Raw genomic sequence first — 26,908 nt, 5'->3', positions numbered from 1 at the left:
TACTATAATTCTAGTAACCGTCTTGAGTAGGTAGGTGAGTAGGTAGGTGAGTAGGTGAAGCTACCCGGTTCTCCTCAGTGGCTGGACCAATTGCTCTGATTTTGCACACAGCCATTCACCATTACCATCTGAACTTAACTGTGAAGCCCGTTTTTCAATTTCATCAAATCTCAGCTTCTTATTAGCGTTTCTGTGTCAAACAATGTCGCCTCCCGGGTTGCCAGATCATGTGCGCATATCCCCCCACGGATGCGTCGACCGGGTATGGTCTAGTAATGTAGTAATTGAAGTAAATGTCAACATTTGAATGGCTCTGAAAATCCAGCTACAAGTTATTAATAGATTATGTTGTAGTTATGTTGTAGTTAACCTGCATCTGTGTATTAGCTCGTGTGAACACTTAAACTATCTCTCTCTCTGGTGTCTCTTATCTCCACAGTTACAGGCTGAGACCAGTCACCTCCCCATGCATCCCTACCCTCAACCAGAAGACCGGCTTCTGTCTGCCTCTCCCCGTTTATACACGTTTATACACACTCTTCAGTCTTTTTCTTCCTTTTCTTTTCTTTCGTTTGTTTGTTTGTAAATCCAAGCCAAATAAAACGGTGCTTCTTTTTCTAAACCCGTTGAGAAAAAAAACTCCTCCAGTGTACAGAACGTTCCCCCGAGGACAGCACCGAGGACTCTGCAAACGGGAGGGGTGGAGGGATCGATGGATGACCGGACTTATCTGCCTCCTCCATTCCTTTACATCCCCCAAGGACTGTTGGTAATAGCAGCCGACACGCTGATGTCAAATATTTATTTTACCGTTCTTTTGCCCAGTTCCCAAATGAAGCACCATCAAGGAGTGTCATGGAGTAGATACCACGAGCACAAGTTCTACACGAGGCATCCCAGGATGCATTGCACAAGGGCCAAACCCTTCAGTAATGGAAGGGGAATCAGTGACTGTTTGCCATTATGACCCCACCCCCCTCCGATCCACCCCTCTGCCCTTCCAGAAGTGTCTCTGTGAAACATAGATGGCATGCATGCTCTAGCACTAACAAATGTGTTTTGTTCCACGTCGTAGGGTTGTGAAATCGTGCACTGTGCCATAGTGAGCCCGACCTGACGCTGCTCCCCACCCAATCCCCTTGTCACCCTTCAACCTCAGTTGGCTCAGTTTGCTTCTTCTTTTTTCTCACTTGTGAGTTCTTACCTCTATAATCCGTATGCCATCAGAGCGTAAACACTAGCTGGTTTACTGGACTCTCTGCCTTTCACCTCCTCTCTATTTTAACCACTTAAGCCCTATTTGAAAAAAGAAAAGAACATTTTTTGAACATTTTGTTCAAATGAATTTTAAATTAAATGATCCGATCTTCAAGCTGACATTGCAACAAGCTATTGCAATGCGACAGCTTGTAGAACTGCTGTTTTCAAAACATTTTAGAAAATTTGCCTATAATGACAAGCCCAAAATGGGGACACCAGGGTTAAAGTTGTTAACGACCATGACTGTTATGTGTGCTGACTGTTTGTATCAGATGCTCATACGTGTTTGTTAAAATGGGGAAGTGTTAAAGGACGCTGCGCCCAAGAATTCCACAGTCGTTTCAGAAAGTTGTTGGCCAAGAGCAGACTAATTCCTGTGAATCCAAGACTGAGGTAGTGCATCATGGATAGACCTGAATCACTTCCTGACCCTTTAGCAGAGAGTAGCATTGTTCATAGACACTAACATGGGATCATTTTCCTGTAGCTTCCTCTGTGGTAGTGACATGTGATGTCACTTGGAAAAAAGAATGTGTTTTCAACTGAAAACTGTTATTTTATTGAGCGACATCGTATGACACATAGTTCCCGAATCATAATCAAGCTTTAGGGAGTTCATTGCAAAAGCAACAGATCTTAAAGAATGTGGGACATTGATGGGACTGTAAGCGTTTGTTGTTTGGCAACAAAACTTGTTTTACTCTGTCATATGTGATTCAAGGAACTAAAACAGAAACACTGATTTTAAAAGTTCCTGATGCCTCCATTGTGAAACTCTTTAAGTGATGTGGCTTTGCTGAATCTGATTCAGTGGTCAAGGGTGTCTTCATTCCAGAACGATATGCTAGCACACCAATGCCAACAAGGACCCTCTGAGTAAAACATCACCTACGAGACTTTGGCTTTGGAGGTGGATTCTCTCACAATCTGAACTCCTGAATGCCATTGTCCTAATGATGGCTAGTTAGAATAGATTCAGGAAGAGTCGGCACCTAAACATTGTAGGCACCTCAATGTTAAATTGGCTATTTCTTTAGCCTGCCGGAAACTAGAAGAAGACGTTTCCAGAGTGGTACGGAAATCATTCTGCATGAATTCTTCAACATGGACGTTGACCATGATAAATATACAAACCCACCAACATTCACGGTGGGAAATCTCGTAGATGAACTCGGAAAAAAATACGGCATCTTAACCAGAGTAGAGATAAAATACAGAGTTAGCCCAAGGCATGAGTATAGTTATGGCTTCATGAAATTTCAGGACGAGCCTCAAGACTCAATGAATGACAAAGCCATACATAGCCAATTTAACATTGAGGTGCCCACAATGTTTAGGTGGCCACTCTTCCAGTTACCGCTAGAAGAACACTCCTGATAATGATCACAATCTCTTTGGGGTATTTCACGAAACAGGACTGCTCACTTAGCCACATAACGCTGAATAAAAGTTGTGACATTCTTAATATTTTACAAAATATTTTGTAAAATTCAACTTCAATGTTGTTTTTTAAAGACAAAATGATCATATTTATATCACATGAACCTGCTTCTTCAAATACCTCACTGGAGTGTTATTTGATCATACAACAATAGACCCTTGATTCACTGTGAAATATGCACTACAGTTCTTGGACCATGATTCAGAATTGGCTGCTGAAATATACCCACAAACTTTGTTGTTTTCCGTAGCTTTCCCAAAGGCCAAGTATCTGTGTTTTTGTAAGACACAACACCTTTTATTTGATATTATTACCGTTTGTTTTCACTTAACCTAAAATGTTCTAGGTTGTCAGTAATTATTTATCCCAGTTTGCATTCAATTAAATAGAACTGGTGATGCGAAAGAAACAAAAGCCCTTCATTACTATTATTCGCAAGGCAGTTAGTACCTGGGCTGTGAAATGATTTTGGCCTCCAGAGGGCTGTGTTTCACAGTAGTGTTCCAACTACAAAGGGTAAGCTCTCATTCAGTTGATGCTATGAGTGCTCTTGACTTTGACTTGTGAAAAGAACATGCTCAACAAGTTGTTGGGAAAACCATGAGATGAGTAGGCAGTAATCTAAAACCCATCACAGTACCTTCCTCCTTTGTAATAATGATTATAACGAGTGTAATACGCTTGCATTTTGTCTTCCTCTGTGTCTTAACACTTTTATCTAGTTTTAACGCGCTGCTTCGGCTGTGTATTTCTAAAAAGTTGCGACACTGGGTATTTAACAGATCTCTGTCCGATTGTGTTTGCAAATCATGTTGTATGTGTTGGTTTTAACTGGCTCTGAGTGTGAGATGGGAGGGTATTACTGTACAATTATACTGCCAAGTAAAATGTCAGCCATAGGACAGTACACTGAATTGACTTTCAAATACTTTCCTAGGGTTATTGAACATTTTCGGTAGCTATTGTATTGAACTATGTGGTAAACTCAATCCATCTCCAAGTAGACAACAAATGCAAAGAATTAATTTGCAAATATTGTTGATCGAAGTTTGGTATTTAATTATAATTTTAGCCTTGCTCTGTCCATTTGATAAGACCAGGGCAAAACAGTACCTGAATTCACTGAATATTTCTCATACAAAAAGAGAGAGGGAAAACAACGTTTTGTGCTTGATGAATCAGATCAGTGACGTGTTTACTTTTGAGAGTATTTTAATTTCCTGGCAAGATTTATCAAGTACTGGTTGAAATATAAAAAAATCGTATTCAATTATATTTTTGCCCAAATCATTTCTTGTTGAAGTCTCTGTCTTTCATTCTTTCTAGCTCTCCATCTGTCTAACTCTCTCACTCATTTAAGCCTGACTCGTCGTACTCAGTTGCACGTGGGTGTCGCATACTGAACACAGCCGATCTACAAGCTCACAATGTGTCACGGCACTGCTATGTTTGGTGCGCGACACCGGCACGCAACTAACCGTATATCAGGCATCACTCTTTCTCTATCGGGTTTGTGACTGTAGTCCTACCAGCTCAGCCAGCCTTTCAACTGCCTCACACTGTAGTAAAGGAGAAATGAATACTCAAATAACATTGAAATACATCTTTGTATGATATACTAAATCTATGTTGGTGGGTTTGTTTTATTTTTTCAGTTTTTAAAAATAAATATTTCAACTCATTAATACAGACCTGTGCCTGACTGACTAATTATTGGTGGTCACTTTGTTGTGTCAAGGCGTTAAGTTATTTTCGACAAGTGGAGAAGAATTTAGACCCAAGTGACGACATCGTATCATCCTTAACAGCGTTTAATATTCATGAACGTAATTAGGGAAATAGATTATTGAAATTATGGGGAGGACAGACTTATTTTCAGACACCCAAGGCGCGCACACACACGCTCCCTACAACCACACAAGTCTTAAGACCTTCACCCATTGCTTGGTTAGACTTTCTCTCCTATCATACCTTCAAAGCAGGATTCTACTAAACTGTACCTAGCCAGGTATTGTGTAACATTTAATCACAGTGATTGATAAAAGTCTGGTATAAATGCTCATTGTTCATCTCTTTGCCTGCTTTTGACAGCTAGGAAGTACAGCCAGATACGTGGACACATGATTCATATACTCTGAAACTTTGAATAATTGTTTTGTAGTCCATTTACTACCCAAGTTCCCACATGTGGGGCTCTAATGTTATGTTGGAATTATTAGAAGGACGCTGGTGTTCAATGCTGTCACAATAGTGTGTGTGTGTGTGAGTGAGAGAAAGGTAGTGTGTATATTTGTGTTTGGCCGTCGGGTGCATCCATTTAGATTAGATCAATAAGCTTGTCTTGACAGGTGAAATAATTTAACAGTTGCATCAGGGTACAGATAAAATCCTAATGCATTCAATTGATTTTTGGGCGTATATTGTTTTCCAGTAAAAGCTTTGGGTATCCACTCTGTTCTTTCAAGGATAAACCTATTGCACGTTGTGTTTGTGGGTTCTGCTTTCTCTACTCAGGGCCTTTCCCGGGAATATGAGGAGACGTTAGTGTTCAGATGTGATTGTTACCTTCAACACCCCCCCCCCCCCTCCATCACACGCATAATGATAATGAAATGTTCATTCATTGAAATCTAAAACAATTGTATAGAGCAGGATCAACTGCTGTTACTAATGAGAGTATTCTTTTCTGGTATATTCTTGCTGAAGAGTGCAAGGGAATCATAATGAGACGGTGGGATGTACTGTATATAATGAATGAGAAAAAGGAAAAACTTTCTTTTATCTGTCAGTGAAGTGGCCCACCTTTACTTTCTCAACATTCCACTTAATGTAGCCTACACAAGTGATTCTCAACCTTACGACGCCAAAATAATCTATTTGAACTTGGGACCCCCCACCCTGACAAGCACTATTGTGAAAATAGCAGATCCACAAGCTTACAACGCCTCGCATTGTTATGGTCTTTTTTCATTAACTTTTTTCAGGTATTAAAAAGGTCTTAAAAGTCCTTAAATTGTCACTTTACTGTCTGGGGACCCCCCCAAAATCATACATCACAGTCAATCATACATCACAGTCTTTCTGGCATCAGTAAGTAAACAAACCCATCAGCATGTGATCTCTTTCTGCTGCACTGCCACATACAGTACCTTTTTTAATTGTCATTGTCATAAATGACTACAAACCCTTTGTGACTTGGTGAACTAGCCTGATAGCCTAAATGACATAAATCGACAGTTTAAAGAACGTTTTATTTTCCTATCATTCACTTACAGTATGTGCTACTTGCGCTACCTTATATAGTCTACTGCTAATGACAAACTGCCAAGTCTTATGGCTAATGTTAATTTATACATTGTCATAAACACGCCGCTCGCTTTGCTGTGTTTTGTTTAGTGCTGCTGTTGTGTCACACAGGGATAGGGTGGGTGGTTCCATGGCAAAGAGGAGAGAAAGAGAGAGAGGGGGGGGGCTGAGCGAATGAGAGAAAGAGACAAAGAAAGGCTGAGCTATTTTTAGTCTCTGCAGTTTGGAGCTGGCAGCTAACTTATAGTACAGCAGCCTCTCCATCTGTTTATCTCCCACCACTACCCCGTCTCCTTATCGGACCCTGCCCCAGACACAGGCAGGCAGCCATGTAGTGCCATATCGTGCACCAAAAAATGGCTGATCTACAAGATCACAATGCGTCGCGATGCAACATGTTGTGAGCTTGTAGATCTGCTACTTTCGGTGCGCGACACCAGTCAGCATGCAGCTAAATATAGTCAGGCTTTTAGGTTAGTGGTTCATTTCCTGTTGGGGTCACGCACACATGCCAGAAATGTACCCACTCATGATACTGTAAGCAGGCCTTCTGACATTGGAAATGCATACATATATAGACCTTGGCAGTGGTTCCAGAAGAGGTTTGCCTATGAGCAGCACTAGTACAAACTTTAATTCAGACTGTCACAGTTATGTGGTGGACATGAAGGTTACTCATGTTTCTTGAATACTCATGGTCAAAAGTGAACAGTGTGCGGTAGAAACATGACCCCATTCATACCAGACTAACAAACAAAAAAACATGGTGTATGCAGCATTTGGGGCCCCTAAAATGTCTCTACTACAGAAAAGAGTGAACTGTGAGAATAGGACGTCAGACTTTCCCTCATTATTGATCATTTGTAGAAGTGTAGAATCTGTAGATAGAATTTATAGGAGAACACATGATCTACATCGCTATGAAATAAATACTTGTTTGTAAACTGTATTCAGATCACATTTCTAACATCAGTTTTCATCCCCCAAAATCATCCTACAAACCCTGAACAGTTTAGTTAGAGTTAAAAGTTAAAAATGCTAAAGTGTAAATAATTTACACTTTACATTCCTTATCAATTATTGATAATGAATAACGTCATCTGGGGAAATGTGACAATTGTAATTGGGCATACAAATGTAATACGGATGGATTTTCACAGCAAAAAAGGACGTTTCATTGTGAAGAATGCATATATTGTTTCAAGGCGTTTCATATGTATCGGCCATATGACCAACAAAGCATCCTCACTCAGGCAGCTCTCACTGGAACCCTTTGACTGTAATTGCTTTGTGCTTGGCTTGCACATTGCGCTCCACCCAGGATGGCCTCAGTCATCTTTGAGTGTCTGATACAGACATGAGGTCATAGATGAGAAGAAGAGAAGGCCTCTGCAGAGGCCTGCCAGTGACTCTTCCTAAGTAAACAAACAAGTAGCCAGCACTTTGCTTTCCTCCGGGGCAATGCCCCCCACCCCCCCAAAAAACAAAAATCAAAACAAAACAGATGAACAGCTCCCGTTCACAAAGGGAGCTTTTAGCACGACACACTGTCCCATTGTGATCTTTTTATGATGACCTAACATCTTAATATTTATCAAACACAGGGACATTATTTAATAGAACATTTAAGAGGCTAGTGGACACATTTTTATTTACGGACTCTGCGACAGAAACATTATTCACGGCTCTCACAGCTAGATTTGTTTTGTTGGTTTTGTTTTTTGTAATATGAGTCAACAAACTTCAAGGGGGTGGGGTGGGACAAAATGGGTTTGTTGTCTGTGTATTCCAGCTGGAGAAATAGATTAAGGCAATATATCAAGCATGTGAGTTATAAATTGCTGCATGGTTGGGGTATTAATTTCCGATATGACAGCATTCGTGTGTGTGTGTGTGTGTGTGTGTGTGTGTGTGTGTGTGTGTGTGTGTGTGTGTGTGTGTGTGTGTGTGTGTGTGTGTGTGTGTGTGTGTGTGTGTGTGTGTGTGTGTGTGTGTGTGTGTGTGTGTGTGTGTGTGTGTGTGTGTGTGTGTGTGTGTGTGTGAGACTGACTGACTGACTGACTGACTGACTGACTGAGAGCAATTAGTGACTTGGCTGTGTGTATGTGTGCATGTAAGTGTGTTTTTGTACATGGATTACTGTTTGTGGGTGTAAAGTGGCGTGTGTGTGTGTGTGTGTACACGCGCATGAGACGAGTGCCCACACGTGTATGTGTGTCCTCAAGCCAAGGGCAACAGAGAACAGAAGAACCACTGACATGTCGAGATGCAAGTCCTTACTCGCCCCCCCCCCTGTTGTATCTGGGTTAACTGAGGCCTCTGCCAAGGGCATAGACGAGCTGTCAGGTCAAAAACTACACTGTCAGACAATAAAACCAAGGGCAACTTAGGTTCTGACCCCAAAATACACTGATTGAGGTAGTCCCCAACAAGTATTAGGCCATTGGTTCTCAAACTTTTTAATGTCAAGGACCCCCATAACTCTGAGAGTGAACAAATGGAAGCAAATGGACCCGTAAGGGTCCATCATTATGAGTTACAGACCTGTGAGGGTCCATTTGGAACCCCCTCAAGGAAACCTGAGGGTCCCTGGACCTCACTTTGAGAACCACTGTATTAGGCTAAAAGTGTGTTCAATAAAATCCAGAGTTATGAGACTGCATGTTGCAGATGCTGATTTCATTAGCAAGAATGTCATGCCATTGTTCTTCAACAAAGATTTGAACCGCAATTCTCATGCCAGCAAAACAAATGGATCCTCCCCAAACTCCCCTATCTGAAGTGTACACCCAGTCAGGAAAGCCACTCTGATTAAGCAAGACCTCTCTCACCCCTCCACCAATCCTTCCAGTTACTGCCATCAGGTCAATGCTACAATGTCCAACTGGCCCAGAGAAGAAATCAACCAAAATATTTTTTCCCGCTGTATTCTGACCTGTGTAACACTGTTCTTGTTAGTTGTGTTGTCTTTATGTGTTGCCTTATTTCTGCATTTAATAGAAAAGACATACACACAGACATCAACGTGTAGAGACTCTCAGGTCAGTCGGGGGGAATGGTTGGGTGGGTGGGAGTGCAGGGGGGGGGGTCGGATCCAGACAGAGCGTGACACCGACTCCTCCACTGCTCTGCTTTAGGAAACAGAGAGCCGAGGTTGCTAGGAGACCAGGCCCAATGCAAACACGGCACCATCTGCTGCAGTGATATTTGGAGTGGGTTGGTTTAGCTGAGTTGGGCAGAAAGAGAGAGAGAGAGAGAGAGAGAGAGAGTAGGTGGGCGAGAGGGAGAGGCAGAGAGAGAGAATAGAGACAGACAGGGGGAGAGAGAGTGACGGAAAAGAAGAGAGCAACATAAATCAGGGGAGAAATGGTGAGAGGACGGGGAGAGACGCAGATCGAGAGAGACTGATGGAGAAACGGACACAAAGAGCGAAGCCAGAGAGGGAGACACTCCTTAAAACATCACACAGCACGTCAGGACATGGAGGGGGTCATGTGAGGACAGGGAACAAGGGAAGACCAGAGAGGAAGGGACACGAGGAGGAGAGAGAAGGGGGAGAACAGGGAGGAAAGAGGGACTGATGTCAGAGGAGTAATAGAGGACATTAGGACGAGACTAAAGATAAAAGTAAATAAATAGCATGACTCACAGGTGTGAATAACAGGCATGCCCCCTCCGTGCTCACCCTCCCCACAACACACACACACACACACACACACACACACACACACACACACACACACACACACACACACACACACACACACACACACACACACACACACACACACACACACACACACACACACACAGAGCTAACGCAGAGATTAACCCATGCGATCACTCTCACATTAATCTTTGGTTCAAGGCAATAAGTGATAAGCACACAGAGCAGCCAGTGAGTGAAGCAGGAGCAGGGATGCCATTTTGTTTTTCCATTCCCAGCAACAACGGGGTGATTGATGATGCACCTGTCAGCATGGGGACCATAAGATACGTCATGTCACCTATAGAACACAACTCTGATGGCTTTAATGATCTTCCTCTTAAGACCACAGTGCATCTGGATACTAGAACAAACACTCCTTGTGCAACTACAGTACTTACAGTAGATTTACTGTTGGTTGTCTGTAACTGTTAAGTTTGTCATGGTGCTATTTACCTGGCTTCATTGACCAAATAGTTGAAAAGTCTAAGACTAAATAATCAAAATCAATCAATTTGTAGGAGTAAAGCGTGCAAACCTTTTTCAAATTACAGTATACTGTAGTTGCTATGCTGTATGCATGCATTATAGTATAGCATTAAAATAAGTAAATACAAATAATAATAATTTCCCGTTTAGATCTCCATGCTGCACCCCTAACAAACAATTAAAGCATTGGATCATTTCAATTCCAGTTACCTCACAGTGCACAAAACTAATAAAACAAGACTGAGGCACATTCCATATAGATATCAAGGTGCATTTTAATTGTTGAAGATCCAATGATATAGTCAGCATCATCATCATCCTTTACAAAAGACATTAAAATTTAAACATTTTTCAGTAAAAAAGTAGTAAGTATCATACAGCCAACATGGGGTACCAGAGAGAGAGAGCATGACATGACCCTAAAATCATATGCATCCATCATCTGACAAATTGTAAATAAAATACAATACATTGACACTATTTACAGTTTGTAACACAGAGGTTGACATAAATTGTAACTCTCACAATGAATACAGTAAATAGAATATATATTCATATATTAAGATCTGCCATTTACAAAATCATAATGCATTATATATATATCACAGAGAAAGGCTATCCACAACCTTGGCTTACAGCTATTCACAACTCCCATGTTTCAACACTTTGCCCAAGCAAAAACAAGATCTTTTGTTTGGTCAATTTATTGTTAATGGGTGGGTTCTTTGGTTGTGCCGTGGTTACTTTCACAGGCTCTGATTGGTGGCCTGGACCAACTCGTCAGTTAGGTGCTGTCGTTACAGAAAAGATTATAGGGTGCCAAAGTTTGTAGTCTTAGTCCAAAAATGAGTTAGCATTCTTGCACTCCCAGTTCCCTTGTCTCAAAGTCTATGGGTTTTTTTATGCCTGAAATTAATGTCTGTGGTTAACACAGGCTTAAGATATTTTTACGTTTTGTTCTACCATATAAAATACATTGGTGAATACCACACTTGTTTCAACAAGTAACATAACACGTCATCATGTCGAACACACTAGCATTCATGGTGGTGACCTTGAGGTCATGCAACCGTGGTGTAGTTTTTTGTAGCCTAACTTTTATTTTCGACAGAGCTTATTTTCGGCAATAATTAATGTTAAAATCCCATAGCCTTTTTGCAGAGGGAACCATGAAGATGCTAAGTTCCTCCTTCCGCCTACAAAAATATGTCATCCCTGGACCGCTGTATTCTGTTTAGGCCTGGTTCTATTTAGTTTATTTTGAGTTAAGCTTGTGATACACTGAGCAACTTTAAGGGCAATGCCAACAACGACATGGCACATAGCCTACTGTCGGGACCCACAGAGCAACTGATTTCATAAAACCATTCCTAGCTACAGGAGAATCCCTGTGTAATCCCAATGCCCAGTGTGAATGTGTTGAGGTCTGGCCTTGTCTAATGTTGTCCCTCATAACCCTAAAGCCTAGTTTATATCGGCCACCCAACGGGCTCACTCAACAAAAATCTGCTATTTTTGGCAAGCGGCACCATCATGCGACAGAGTATAAATTAGGCAGTAAAATCTTCGTGTTAATGTATCCATTTATAACTCTGAGTGTGGTCAAATGTAACCAAACAACCCTTACGGGGCCATTTGGTGACATACAGTATAGACTTTCAAAGTTAAATTATTATGAGTTTACTGTGTGAGCAGCTTTTAAAGCAGTTGAAAAAAGTTACTATAGGAGACCATACAACAGGAACGTGAAGTTTTAAGGGTTGTTTAAAGGACTACAGTCCCTTTTGGAAAAATACTATACATGTGTTTTTGGGTAGAGCCGTCTATCTAGTGTGATGCCTCAAACGTTGCCCAGTGTAGTCCACAATGTCATTGTGTTGAGAGACAGCCAGTTATAGTCAAACTGTAGTCATCCCAGACTGAGAGAGAGCCGCAGAGCAGTATCCATGTTGTATAGTATACATGTTCATTGACTTAAAATAGCAGAAGGAGGCTTGTGGTATGAACAATACTTTTGGGAAACCCAGCCCAAGTTGTTCACCTGAGACACGCTTATGCTGTGTAATTCTAACCACCCAAGTAACAAAAGGTAGACACAGAGATGTATTACCGGCACTAGACGTACACAGAGAAAACTGAGGGTTCACATTACATTACTTGACTGTGTATCAACGGATGAATTGAAACCCAAAGGAACTGCTTCAATGCTGTGAGGTCAAATTCCTCAGAGGGTTTTAGGACAAGCTGATGTCTGTTTGTATCCCTTTCACTCTCATCCCACCCTGGCTCTTCTAAGCCTCGTCGCTGCTAAGACCTGGTGCGGACTCTGGCCAGCTGCCTCCATAAAACACCACGCAAGCAGCACAGAAGTGGATTAGGGTCTTCACTCTCCCTGCCCCATCCCACCCAGGGTCAGCCTGGCAGACAGCAGCATCCCCCCACGCCTGTGAGCCTTCGTGCCAAGCCTCAGCGCCAGGCCTCATCACTGACCCAGCTGGCATGGCCCAGATCAGCTGGATTTGATATAACCATCTCACGACATCTCATACAAGCTAAGGACAGAGTGAATGCCTGTCAGCTCTTTAACCGGGGCCAGTGAACCCTGTCAAACCAGGAAACTGGCCTCTCTCTGACTAAATTTCCATTCGGAGGCATTTCTCTCCTGCAACTAAAATGTCAAGTTAGCAGTTACCAGTTAGTATTGCCCTGTTATCAAAGACCAGCACTGTATTGCTTCGGGTGTTGAATTAGATAATTAAATCATGATTGCTGCAGTAAAATGCAGATACAAGGCTTCTCGTCATTCTCTTCTGCCATTGCCGGACAGTCATCTAGCTCTGCTAGTTTCATACATCACTGATCTAGTGTCAGCCTGTGTTGTCTGTCTTCCTGTTGTTCTATACAGCTACCTGTCGGGCTGGGATGTCTAGAACTGTGTGTGTGTGTGTGTGTGTGTGTGTGTGTGTGTGTGTGTGTGTGTGTGTGTGTGTGTGTGTGTGTGTGTGTGTGTGTGTGTGTGTGTGTGGTTATCAGTAGCGGCAGGAGGGAAGAACAGGGGGAGGTTACAGAGGTTAATGGTAAATCAACCAAACCAAAGTCTCACACTCAGCCACCATGCCCGCTCCTTTCCTTCCCTTCCCTTCCCTCCCTCCCTCCCTCCCCCTCCCTTCCCCTGACTGTTTATCTATCCATCCAGCCAGCCAAACAGTCCGCTGTCCTTCATGCTGTGGTCGCTCGTCCCTCAGTCCCAGCCATTGTCCTTGATCATGTGGGCCAGTTCGATGATGAACTTGCCCTCTTTATACTTCTGACTGCTCTCAAAGGCATGCTCCTAGACGGAGAGGCAGAGGGGTTAGAAGTTAGAAGGAGACATTTATTCATTCATTTTATACTAAGTCGTTTGACAGAATCACACAAAAAAGCTTACAGCACCTGGCGATGTGACATGTTATTTTTTTCCCGCTATGTCTGAAATAGCCAAGAATGACATGCCCAAAATGGAGCCGCCAGGTTGAAAATGGTTAAATCTGTCTGTGTGTTTTTATATATATTTAACCAATGAAAAGTGTAAATATGAGCTTGTGACAAAATTATAACTGCATTGGATCCACTGGAACACAGGTTCTTTTTCCACGGTTTCGGCCTGACAGTGGCAATATGAGGCATATGTCTTGTAACTGAAAGGTTATGGATTTGATACCCACAACAGCTAAGCAGTGTATTCCAGACATTGATTACAAATTAAAGTACCCAACCCCCAAGAAAATATGCGAGCTTTATGCCTTAAACCTGAATATATCCAGTAAAATATTTCATATTTTATATTTTCTTATTTCATATTTTAGGAAGCTCTAAGTCTAATGTTGTCTGAGCTACTTTCAGATACTGAGGCATGTTATCAGATATGTCGGTTGAGGAGGGCAGTAGGTCAAGCTTCTCCGTGGAACTTTGAGGACAGAAAAACAAGCCTGTCTGAAACTGATATTAACGGCTGCACTCCACTCAGTCATATTTGGTGTCTCTGTGGTTGTGTACATGTACATGTACACGTACGCGCATGTCTACATGTCTGTGTACGATCTTGTGGGGTACTTCTGTTTTGTTTGCCTGTTTGCCAGACCTCATTAGAGAGGAGTTATTTTTAAGGAGAAGGATTTGGGTGAGGTTGCCGTATGATTACTCAGACTAATCATACTTTGGTTATAGATAGACATGTTGGGGTGGAGGTTAAGGCTAAGGTAAGGTGCTGGGGAATGAATGCAAGTCAATGGAATGTTTGCATAGTACGTCAGCACGAGGGAGGGTGTGCACTACGCATGTGTTTGTCATACAGAGCCACAAGAAGACCCTATTATACTCTCACCTCCATGTTTATGGGATCTGGCAGTGACAGCTGCACATACTCTGCAATGATAAATGGGCTGGCAACCGCTTGAGGACCCTGTGCATATCACATCAACTTGTGGTCTAAAATACCATGTCTACTAAGTACATGCAGCATGTGGCGGGTGGCGTTCAATATCACAACGTTACACATCACACCAGGAAAAGGCTACAGTTGGGTGAGCTGCTACTCTAATATTGGTTAAACTTGATCATTGCGGCAAATAGGCCATGTAAAATAAGTATGTCATTAATTGTAATAGGTGTGTGTATGTAAATAGTTAAGTATTTTCATTGCAACCTCAACTTGTAAAACAATTTCAGGTGTGGGTCTGCTGTTCACAAATCTTGCAAATCGCTCATCTGAATGACTGCGGGGGTGAGAACCCAAGGAAGTGCAGTGTTTACTGTTTAATGTTAAGTCGATCGGTTCATCAGATGGTTCTCCAGGACAGGCCCATTCTGAACGGACATGCATTCCAAACAGCGGCCACGCCCGAACGGGCACTGCACTAGTAAATTTAAAATGAAGTTACCTACCTACACATTATAGCTGTAGTACTACGTCCACATTAGGTTCAAATAGGTTCAAATTGAATTAGGGTCTTAAAAAAAGTAGGGTGTGCTATAATAAGCTCTCTGCCCCGCCCAAATAAATGTGGATGAAGTTTCTGCACTGTGTATGCATTATCAAGTACTCTTGATTCTGGCCAAGCATACTTACGTATTTCCAGCCAAGGGTAGTCTTGCAGTTCTCACAATAGATATCTGCCACAGCATGCAGGCCTGTGAGCAGAACCCTCTCTTCTGCAGGACCACACCCGACATTCACACTGGGAGAGAGAGGGGGGGCATGCAGTGAGTGGAGGAGAGTAAAGAAAGAGCAATGCAAGTGGTTCAGCATCAACTTGTTCAGGTCCATGTATGGCTTTGTCAGAATGACTGACTGCCTCATATCCATTTGCATGGTGCAAACTAAACTAAAGACCCAGGGCACAGGGCCAGGCAGCATAGATTCCAACAGCCTCATTTTCACATTTGATTTGCCTGAATGATAGTGCTCCAGGGCATGCTTTGACTGTGCCTTTACAGAGGCATACATACCAATTCTGTTGCAGTGGCCATCAAGCAATATGTGATATTTAACAGACTGCAAAGTAAGTCATAATTTTGAATTCAACTCCTATACTGTATGTACATTTGAGCACTAAAGCTTTAGAGCTTCATACACACAACTTTCACAAATGGGTCATTGGAAATAAAACACAAGCATTCCAGACAGATACTCACACTGAGTTGAACAGGTAAGCTCTCCCTTGGCTCCCCTGGAATGACTGGAGATTGGGAATGAGGAGAGGAGAGGAGAGGAGGAGAGGAGAGGAGAGGGAAAACAAAGTGTAATGATAATCAGAAACAGAGTACATTACAAATACATTAAAATGGACATAGAATTACACACATAATTATATTAGACCATAATGCTTCCAGCAATAGACCACGTTTATTAGCTTCAACAGACAACCACATTTGAAACCCACAATTAACCAGTTTAAGGGTAATGAATTCCCTTGTGTCAATGCACCCTCTCCTAATAATGTACTTCACAACTGGTTACAGTGATAATAGCATCTTGTGCAAACAGCTTTATTTGCCATAAAAAAAAGAAGACTGCAAGAAATGGACACTTTATTAGAAATCATAATTTCATTTGTCGAAGTTGTTGAGTCTGCATTTTGTCTGTTTCCTTTCGATGTCTTCTGACAGAGGGCTGTGTGTATATTTGAAGAAATGTTTAATGATTGCATATGGAATAATATGATAGTCTGCCTATCATCCAGTTCACTAACCGGCTTATCTCTCTCAATCCATTCTCAGGCAACGTGGACCCCAGGAAGATTAGCAACCGCGGCAGCGGAAGCTAATGTGGATCCAAATAAAGAATAAAAAATAAAGGCAATGGTTTAATATTTGGAATGCTTTACTGGGTGATCATGGTACTTGTGGTCTGTGTATAGTTGCACCCAGTGTCCACGTGATGCTGGGTAACTACTCAAGGGTTTCGGTAGCTAATTATCTTCACCTGAGGAAAGCCACATGTTGGCCATAACGTTGTGAACGTGAACTTTGCACATAAACTGTTTCGGAGCAGCAGCTGTTGTGCGACTCATCTTATTTCTCATGGTGTGGCTGATAACATAGAATTACAAAGGTGCACACTTTATTCTTTTTTTCTTTTTTGATCGCTCTCACTCTCTGTTTGAATCTTTAATGGATCCCCTTGTAAAGTAAGACAAAGTATCTAGAATTTAAATGCACTCTAAACTGAAATATTGTAGACATGAAAACTAGCACACTGTATGACTATGTGTTGACACAAAAAGCCCAACCTCCAAAATGGATTCAATAACAAAGCCATCAATACTGCACACAACCTCTGTCTGCTTCAATTGCCAAGTTGTGTAACAATTAGCTTCCAGAATAAAAATATATCATTCTGTTTCCAAGGGCAACCGCTGCTGCTGGTAAGATGAGTGGAGTCATGGGAGCATGAGGGCTGGTTACCTTGGAGATGAGCTCGTCGTGGTTGGCCAGGTGAGCTCGGCAGTGGATGCAGCTGTAGGTTCGATGGCAGCTCGGCAGGTAGGCCTGGAAGGTCTTGGAGCGCGTCATTCTGACCATGGGCGGAGTTGGCGGGCGGTGCAAGAAGGGGCTGCCGGCCCAGGTCGGCTCGCAGGGGAAGCACCGCAACACACAGGTGAGGGCCGTGGTGGGCGGCGGGGAGGGAGGCACACACCTGAGGAAGACCACACAAGGGGAAGGATTGTGGAAGAGGATAAGGGTTACATTCTTCACATCACAGGGACATTACCGCGATATTCAACATTCAGCATTATCTTGTAGGGCCAATTGTTGCATTGTAGTGATAAAACTTCAGAAATTCAGATCAAAACTAGAAAAGGTGCTCCTCAGAGCACAGGTCTCCGCCAGGTCAGGTAGGTTATTGTGGCCTCCTGGTGGCGCTATAATAGGCCAATGTGAAAAGGTTGCAATTTCTTCTTAGGCCTTTCATGGTAATGCATTCATGATTTGAGGCATTTTGTTCCAAAAATGTGTTTTGCTAAATTAAACCTGCTGGTGGCGCTATAACAGGCCAATGTGAAAAGGGTGGCATTTGTTCCTCGGCCTAGTGGGAATGTGCACCATACAGTGCACATGACCATCGTTGCTGTCCGGCAGGAACCAGCTAACTCCATTTTTCCGCTTTTGCATTTTTTTCCATAAATCAATGCAATTGAACACCATTTACGTCTGTGTGTTGGTAAAAAAAATATTGAACCAATGAAAAGTATTAAAAAGCGCTTCTGACAAAAGCAGCTAACTCCATTGGATCCTCAAACTTTCTGCTAAACCAGCTAACTCCAGCAAAGGGGGGTGGAGTTAGCTGGTTTTGCTGACTCCAGGCTCCACCCCCTTTTCACCTCCAACCTCATTGTGAGCTTGGAGGTCCATTCAGCTGTTCTTATCAATGATGAACAAAACCTCCTAACTTCTTTTTTTTTTTTCCCATTTCCTGACAAGTGAACATTTTGGAGTTAGCTGGTTCCTGCCGGACAGCAAAGATATACAGTATGTGTATAACGGCTCTCCATATATGCCTATATATGGGCATATCATATATATATATATATGGAAATCGATGATGTGTTTTCTAAATGATATAAGCAACACAATACACAATAAAAAATAAAGCTTACATTTTAATTGGGTGTGGGAGGCGGTAAGGGATATTGGATAGGGGGCACTGGACCAAAAAAAGTTTGAGAAACACTGCTTTAGACTATGATACTCATCAACAATCACCTGAAATGCACATCAAAAGCATGTGGTGTCGCTTTAAAATATGGGTCAGGATTCTAATTCAAGACACAGGCCTACTGCTGGCCAGGATCCTTTTTTTTCCTAACATTTTAGGAATTCTTGTTATGACACCAATTGGATTCAAGCATGGAAGGGGCCTTTGCCACACAGAAACTATTAGCCATACTGGACCGGAGGAGATGCTAAGGCTAACAACAAAGCACAAAGTGCAACTCTCTGCTAATAAGGCCATTCTCTCACATTCAAATTCTAATAACACTAGCCAGTCAGAACAATTTTTTACTACGGTAACTCAGGCCTTTCAGTACACATGGATATCAAGACCACCTCACATTCTGTGGTTAAGACTATGAAGGTCGGGAGATAATCTGCTTAGCCAAGCACAACTGTGAGGATCTTGCCAGGCTCCGTCCATGATATCCAAATAAACCAAGGCCTTAAAATACTTCTGATGGGGTGCCCCGGTAACTGAGTAGATTAGCAAGCTGGCCTGGAACACAGTCCTGCAGGCTTGGAGCCAGCGGGAAAGTGTAAGTATGTTTTGATGAACTTTACATGAGAGCCAAATACTTCTGGGCCACCTCCAGTCAAGTCCACTTCAAAACTCTATGGTTTTATTGCTTAATGCAATTTCAGTCATGGTTCCAGTTTTGGTTCTGGATAATGTAGTTAATCAAGACACACACACACACACACACACACACACACACACACACACACACACACACACACACACACACACACACACACACACACACACACACACACACACACACACACACACACACACACACACACATTTTGAGTCAGCTTAACTAAATGCAGTTGATTCCCCTTTTCATTTCTAAAAACCTGGTTTGCCTTCCTTTTTAGAAGGAGATCATTTATATAGCGTAGATCCAATTTGTATACAATACAGGAACAGGAAAATTACAGTCTCGGTCTGAAAGTGGTTGTCGCTAACATTGGAAGCTGTTAGCCTTATCATAATACAGTACATAGTTCACCTTTAATAACCTCGCTACATGGCAGTGTCTTAGCACCTGCTACACTCTGTGACTGTATACTGTATACATCTGGTTCATGGTGGCGGGCTGTCCCAGTTTTCTCACATCTTTCCCAGTCTGTGAACAGTGCCATCTGAACTAAATAAATAAATAAAATAAAATTCTGAATGAGGGTGGAGTGTCCCAGTGGCTACGGGACAAATATGGAATAGGCTACATTACTGTGCTGCAATAACATTGTTTTTAGAGTTAGACAAAAGCCTGATAAAGGCTGCAGTGCCAATGGGAATGGCTGTAGGATATATCTAAGGCAGTAAGACATGCCCTTGTTTTCTCCCCTCTGACTCTCAGCCAACAGTGTCCTCAGTACAGTTGTCAGTCACTGAGGACCCCTGGCACACACACTGTATCATATACAGACACACTAGGATACATATACATACTGTACACGTTTACGCATGCACACCTCCACATATTCTCTCTCTCTCTCTCTCTCTCTCTCTCTCTCTCTCTCTCTCTCTCTCTCTCTCTCTCTCTCTCTCTCTCTCTCTCTCTCTCTCTCTCTCTCTCTCTCTCTCTCTCTCTCTCTCTCTCTCTCTCTCTCTCTCTCTCTCTCTCTCTCTCTCTCTCTCTCTCTCTCTCTCTATATATATACTAGAGATACACTACAGTAACTATACTTGTTTTGGGTCATTACAAGTATAGTAACACACACACACCCTCACGTTTTAGGAAACAACATTTGAGTCAAGATGTACACAATGGCACAACAACGTGAAAGACAACCGAATCTACAAGCGTACAAGTTCACTTTATCAGCCATCTTCAGTAAGGCCAGGCAAGGCAAGCACTTGTTAGCCTGAAATGTGGAACAGAAAATCTCTATGGAACTTTAGTACCCGTTGTCAGTTATTACTGTCAGTCTGATTTACTGCTTGAGACAAATATGCCCCTAATGGATTTACATTAGCTGCAGCGATGGGAGTTCTGATTACCTTTGTCTGCTAAGGATGTCCGACAAGTCTGTATTTTTAATCTATCTACATTCTGATTTTCAGCATCACATTGTGAATTAATATAGTCCTCTCTTTATTGGTGATTAGTCAGACTCATTTAAAATCATATTATTTACAATATTATTACACATATTATCTAACTGTTATCAGCAGACCAACAGAGAAGTTAGAGGGGCGCTGGAAGTAATATATTTTTATTACAGCACTGCCACCCAGGTTTGGAATAGTCTAACTCAAAAAGAGGAGGTAGTACCATTTCCCCGTTAGACAGACGACCCCCCCCCCCCCCCCCCCCATTTTTTGGTACATATGTTATTTTTATTTCTGCATTTTTGTTTTGTTTGTACATATAGTGTAATTTCTTCTGTATTTTTGTGTTGATATTTGAACTGTTTGGTTGCTACTATATATGTAGGGCTGTCACGATTACAAATTTAAGTTGATGATTAATTATCACTCAAAGTATCATCACGGTCAGTATCATGTCAGCATCATGTCAGTATCATCATGGTCAGTATCATGTCAGCATCATGTCAGTATCATGTCAGCATCATGTCAGTATCATGTCAGCATCATGTCAGTATCGTGGTCAGTATTTCCTATATATACGTGGTAGTATTTCTCTCCCTGGGAAGTAGGCTAATAATGACATAATAATCACATACTAACATTCCAGTTTAATGCCATATATATATATATATTTAGAAATCGATGAGATGTTTTCTAAATGATATATAAGCAACACAATTCAAAATTAAAAAAATATAATAAAGCTTACATTTCAATTGGGTCAGGGGGCAGTAAAGGACCTGGATATTGGATAGGGGCCATTGGCCCAAAACAGGTTAAGAAACTCTGCTTTAGAGTAACAAAGCAGCTCAACAGAGTCCAGAAAAGACCAATAATTAAAAGATGATTATGATTTGTTGCATACTCATCCCTGCAGAACAATTGTAACTTAAACTCACTTACTTAGACAAAATAAGACAACCAAGTCACTGGCGTATGCCAATGATCATGATCATCATCATCACACGCACGCACGCACGCACGCACGCACGCACGCACACACACACACACACACACACACACACACACACACACACACACACACACACACACACACACACACACACACACACACACACACACACACACACACACACACACACACACACACACACACACACACACACGTGATGTATATCATATGATTCTTTATGTATATCAAACAGTCATATACCAAATGTCTAATTGCAAATCACACTGTCTCAGGGCCAGTAGTCCTGGACTTGTGCAAGACACTGTTTCTGCATTTGAACAAATAATTATGTTATTGTTCAGATCCAAGACAATGCTTGTTCTCAGCTTGCTCAGTGAGAGGACAAGCAGTTTGTTTGTGGGAACAAGATGCTAACATGTAACAAAATGCTGATGCAGAGACAAAGCTATTGAGCAATAAGACGCTCTTTGATCAAAAGAGAAGCCCAAGAGAAGACTACAGAAACAAGTTATGTCGTTAGAGGCAGTTTATCAAACATCACACAAGTGTCAGCTCTCTCCCATTCACTATTCTCTGTGTATAGTCGCAGATGCGAGGCGTTGTGAGCTTGTGGGTCGGCTATTTTTTGTGCACTGCACTTTGTATGACAGAGCATAAATAAGGCATATCTTAGCCCATGTGTCTCGTGTGAAGACAACACAATGGATATAATCCCTTTGCTTCCATTTGTTTGAATGTGTTGTGTTTGTCATGCCCGTTGTATGTGTGTGCAAGCTATGTCTTCCAGTGTGTCCATCCAGCTGTCTGCCTCCTGTTTGACTTGTATGCCTGCTTTGTCTGTTGACCCTTCATGTCTGTCTGTGTTTACAACAGGTCCTTTAAGTCTACTGGGCTGTCACCATAAAGTGCTACGTGCTAGAATCTTCACCAGCCGCAGGCCCCTCGTATCCCATGAACAACCTTTATTATGTAAGGTACGGCCGCTGCTGCATGGGGACGGTGGTGCTGAGCTTGACAATGATGGAGTGCATGAGAAAGAGTCAGCGAAAGAGATGGAGGGAAGAGAATAGAGAGGTGAGCAAGGGGGCGTGGTGGGAGAAAGGGGACGAGAATGAAGGCGAGAGGGAGAACCAAACAAAAACACAGAATGACTGATAAGGAGGGAGGAGAGTGAAGTAGAGAGAGGTAAAGGGAGAAAAGGAAGAGCGCAAGCATGCATGCGTCCCTGTCCTTGTGTCGTCATGTGTTGTCATGTCTTGTCTCTGTCCGCTGCAGCCCCCTGAAACTCAACAATACTTGAGATACTTAATCGCTGCTCTGCCCAGTCAGGGTTTCACCAGCAGCATGGAGCAGAATGACATCATTGGCAGGACATACTGTAATACTCTCACTCGACCCCATATCAGATCTAGATGATGCAGAGACCTTGGCAGCATGATTCTCTATTCCAAAAATGCTCTACGTTCCTAATTTTGTCTCCCTTACCTTGTTTTGTTGAGGTTTCTCATTATGCCTTATTGATGTGGTACAGATGATACGTTTAATGGGAGATTAGGATGGCTCAGCACAAATAAATCCAATGCATTCATTCCTCTTGTTGAGAAAGAGGTAAAAAAAAATTACCTCTTTGAACTACACCACTGCTTATGACTGATTCTGTTTTTTAAAGACAGGGAAGATGGCAGAGAGAAGTGATGAACCAGATTTAAACTCTCGATGCTCAGTGTGCACAGAGTAAAAGCACTTTCTGTTGAGTCCCAGTTCCTTGTTTTGCTTGTGCAAGTGCTGTGGAGGGGCCCATGGCACGGATCATCTTTCAAGGCCCACAACTCTCTGACCCCAACTCAATCTCTGCATATTGACTCCTCACATGATCAATAACTAACTACATGGACACACACTGCAGTGAGAGAGACTGGAAAGGTTAGAGAGGAAATGTGAGATTGTAAGGGTGTTCCTCCTCAAAAAGGTTTGTAGCGTGAAGATATTTGAAGTATGCCATTAAATGAAATAAATCTAAAGCATCGGCCTCACCCTCACTGACTCACATAGGATGTTGCATGTGTTGGGGTCAACCATTTGTTTACCTACTGTACCGCTGATACAGCATATCGATAATTGTATGGGGGGGGTGCGTGTGTGTGTGTGTGTGAGTGTGTGTGTGTATGTGTGTGTGTGTGTGTGTGTGTGTGTGTGTGTACAACATAATATATTACATGATATTAGGCTATTAGAAAATAGCAGATCTACAAGCTTGTATATCTGCTATTTAAAAAAAAAACTTGAATAAAATTTGAATATTTTTGGAAACATTTTAACAACACAAATCTTGTATGGGGGGCCCTGGCAGGCTGGCATAACATATTTTCAGATGGGGGTCCGTGTGGGTGTGTGTGTTGGGGGGGCTCTGAGTCAAATGTAAGTGCTTGATTTGTGCCAATGTGGGTGTCTAAGACGAATCAGGTCACACAGGCAGTGGTTCGCCTTATCTGGGGCAGAACTACAGCCACCACGGCGGGCACAGATGGCGGGGATGCCTCGGCTAAGCCAGTAGTTCTCAACCTGTGGGTCGGGACCCCCAGGGGGATCCCCACATGATTTTCAGGGGGTCCCCAGATGACAGTGAAGTGACAATTTAAGGACTTTTAAGACCTTTTTAATACAAAAAAAGAAAGAAAGAAAATAAAAAAAGACCATTTACTGCATCAAAAGACATCAACAAACTATAAAAAAAAACCTGGTCAAACACTGGCCAAATTGTCAAATAAGATAAGAGAGAGGCAGAAATAGTGAAAATAGCCACAACGTTGTTGTGAGCTTGTAGATCTGCTATTTTCACAATATTTACCTGTAAAACCAAGTCAAACTAAATGTAATGCCTCAACTCCTACAATTCCAAGAGCTTGTCAGGGTGGGGGGGGGGGGGGGGGGGGGGGTCCGCAGTTCAGCTGTGGGGGGGTCGCGGCCTGAAAAGGTTGAAAACCACTGGCACTAAGCTAAGCAATGCACTGGACTGGGCTGCGCATCCACTTTCTACTGGCGTGTGTGTGTGTGTGTGTGTGTGTGTGTGTGTGTGTGTGTGTGTGTGTGTGTGTGTGTGTGTGTGTGTGTGTGTGTGTGTATGCCTTGGAAAACAAATGAAAACCATCTGACGTACTTCAGAGGTTATGATCAGATAGTTCGGTTCATTCATGACTGTCTGAGCACATGACTGTTGATGTATTGATTGCTGTTGTTGACGTGCCACTCACTGCGCCCACAGGGAGCTGATGGCGCATACAGGACCAGCAGTGTTGCCACGTCCGCTTATTATAAGCCACTTTGGGCTTGTTTTTCCCTAAAAAGTCGCTTGTAAACATTGGTAGTTTGCGGGTTGCGATTTTTTGGGGCTTGTTTCTTAAGTGTAGTTGTTGCTTATTTTGGCTTATTTCCCAATGTTGTTTAAACCAGCAGTTTCCCATTTCTCAAGTCAAGGACCCCCAAATGAATACGTATTTCTCTGCGGACGGACCCCCATCTGAAAAGATGTTATGCCAGGGGACCCCAGCCCATACAAGATTGTGTTGTTAAAATGTTTCAAAAAAGATTCCACATTCTTCAAATTTTCTTAAAGATTTTTTCTATTTTTCTAAAAATGATTTCTCTCACAAAACCTGGCAACGCCTGGCCACGGCTCCAGCGTGCAGCAGCCTAATTATAGCCACCAGACAGACAGCTCCACTGCAGAGCAGAGCAGAGAGCTCCTCATCACATCCACAACAATAACAACCCAGCCACGCATCATGACAAACGTTATAACTCGGAACAAAAGTAGGCTATCAAATCAAACAGGCTGCGTTTGATGCATTTAAAGAATAAGCTTTTACTATAATAAAACATTAAAGCATGACAATTAACAACCAATGCACAATAAGTAGCGAGCAAACTGAAGAGGAAAATACACAATTTTTACCTTTGAAGGGAAGAAAAATGTATTAGTCGCCACGTAGAAGACTCGCACCTCCTGGTGTTTTTCGCGGTAATAATGCCAATGCCTTAAAGCTCCTTTCGTGGCAGATTTCCTCTCCTAGCCTCTTGACGAGTCGTGCATCAGACGCAATGTTTTGACGCGCCAGCAGCGCAGCGGTGCCCAGCAGAGTTCCACAATCACGCTGTACCAAAAGACCAGTGTTGCCAGGTCTTGCGAGAGAAACAAGCAACCGGGTCTATAAAAACAAGCCCCAAAGAAGTGACTAAATTTTGGGCCACATGAGCACTTTAAAATGGTAACCTGAAGACTTGCCCCAAAACACACTCGCCCCCATTTTCGTTGATGGACCAGCGGTTCTTACTTCTTGTATTTATTTTTTTTTACTGAGGACAAGGTTAGAAATAAGTTTAGGGTTAGGTATAATTTCACTGAGGTTCATTTTAGGAACAAGGTTAGGTTTAGGCATAGTTTACTGAGTTTTACGTTTAGGAATACCTGGTGGATTTGCCCCGGGGTGACTGTGTTTTGGGGCGAGCGTTTTTGGTATTCCTTTAAACCTATAATAATATATATTTTGAAAATAGCAGATCTACAAGATCACAACGCGTCGCATAGATCTGCTATTTTCAAAAAATCTTGAAATAAAGGGTGAAGATTTCGAAGATTTCTGACAACCCAAATCTGATATGTCGGGGCTCCCCAAACAAAACATTTTTAAATGGGGTTAAACTTTAGGGACAAAACGACAAATACATATTCATTTGGGGGTCGATGACGTGGAAACATTTGAGAACCACTGGTTTAAATAATAATAATTCAACGTTTTGAAGCAAGCCCAAATCAAGCCTTATTTGGCAAATAAGCAACTACACTTTAGAAACAAGCCCAAAGTCGCTTATAATAAGCAGACATGGCAACACTGACTGTACCGCGACGAGATGAAGGATGACTGACAGGTGTGTAGTCCAACCAACACAGTGATCAGGCATAGCAACACTCAGCCTATTGGTCGTGAGGAGACGCGAGCGACCAATAATCTAACTGTTGTCTCAGATTGTTTTTTTTTTATTGAGATCTCTCTGTAAATACCTGACTATTATGCAGTGGTTGAAAAAGTACTCAAATCATCTACTTAAGTAAAAGCATCAATACAACATTGTAAAAAATGCTCTGTTACAAGTAAAAGTCAGTTATTAAAAATTCACTTAAGTAAAAGTACAAGTACAAAAGTTTTGGCATCAAAATATACTTAAAGCACCAAAAGTTAAAGTACTCATTGTGCAGAATGTCCCATTTCACAAATTCAAAATGTATACAAGTATTAGCTCATAATGCTAAAAAGATCTTGTAGATCGGCTAACTTATAAAGTAAAAGCTTCAATCAGAAAATATAATAGAGAGCACGTATACCACGCAGTGGACACAGCGTCAAGTTCTCTTAACATTCA

At 42.1% G+C, this 26,908-nt stretch overlaps 2 protein-coding genes across 3 annotated transcripts in view; one reads left to right on the top strand and one right to left on the bottom strand.

Annotated features, from left to right (window-relative positions):
- hip1 (huntingtin interacting protein 1) overlaps positions 1 to 4,390 on the top strand; it is a 56,987-nt gene extending 52,597 nt beyond the window's left edge. For both annotated transcript variants that reach the window (XM_084065499.1, XM_084065500.1), the window contains exon 31: positions 440 to 4,390. In XM_084065499.1, the coding sequence (XP_083921625.1) occupies positions 440 to 450 (11 nt within the window). In that variant the 3' untranslated portion in view covers positions 451 to 4,390. The remainder of the gene's footprint in view (positions 1 to 439) is intronic.
- Positions 4,391 to 13,379: 8,989 nt separating this feature from the next.
- On the bottom strand, positions 13,380 to 25,622 carry LOC311049935 (protein yippee-like 2). Its single transcript, XM_084063870.1, has 5 exons — positions 25,443 to 25,622; positions 17,148 to 17,379; positions 15,876 to 15,919; positions 15,310 to 15,418; positions 13,380 to 13,533 (listed from the first exon to the last, which is right to left on the bottom strand). The coding sequence occupies exons 2-5, from the start codon at positions 17,262 to 17,264 to the stop codon at positions 13,444 to 13,446; spliced, it is 360 nt and encodes a 119-aa protein (XP_083919996.1). The 5' UTR covers positions 17,265 to 17,379; positions 25,443 to 25,622; the 3' UTR covers positions 13,380 to 13,443.
- Positions 25,623 to 26,908: the final 1,286 nt, after the last annotated feature.

This window comes from Gymnoscopelus microlampas, assembly GCF_963454915.1.
Source record: "Gymnoscopelus microlampas genome assembly, chromosome: 8".
NCBI classification, from domain to species: domain Eukaryota; kingdom Metazoa; phylum Chordata; class Actinopteri; order Myctophiformes; family Myctophidae; genus Gymnoscopelus; species Gymnoscopelus microlampas.
This window is presented reverse-complemented; position numbering and strand designations above follow the sequence as displayed.

Coding starts and splice junctions, on each gene's coding strand:
- LOC311049935 (XM_084063870.1), bottom strand. CDS start 17,264: ATGGTCAGAATGACGCGCTCCAAGACCTTCCAGGCCTACCTGCCGAGC. Junction 15,920..17,147: donor ACGACGAGCTCATCTCCAAG/GTAACCAGCCCT, acceptor CCCAATCTCCAG/TCATTCCAGGGGAGCCAAGG. Junction 13,534..15,309: donor CTACCCTTGGCTGGAAATAC/GTAAGTATGCTT, acceptor CTCTCCGTCTAG/GAGCATGCCTTTGAGAGCAG.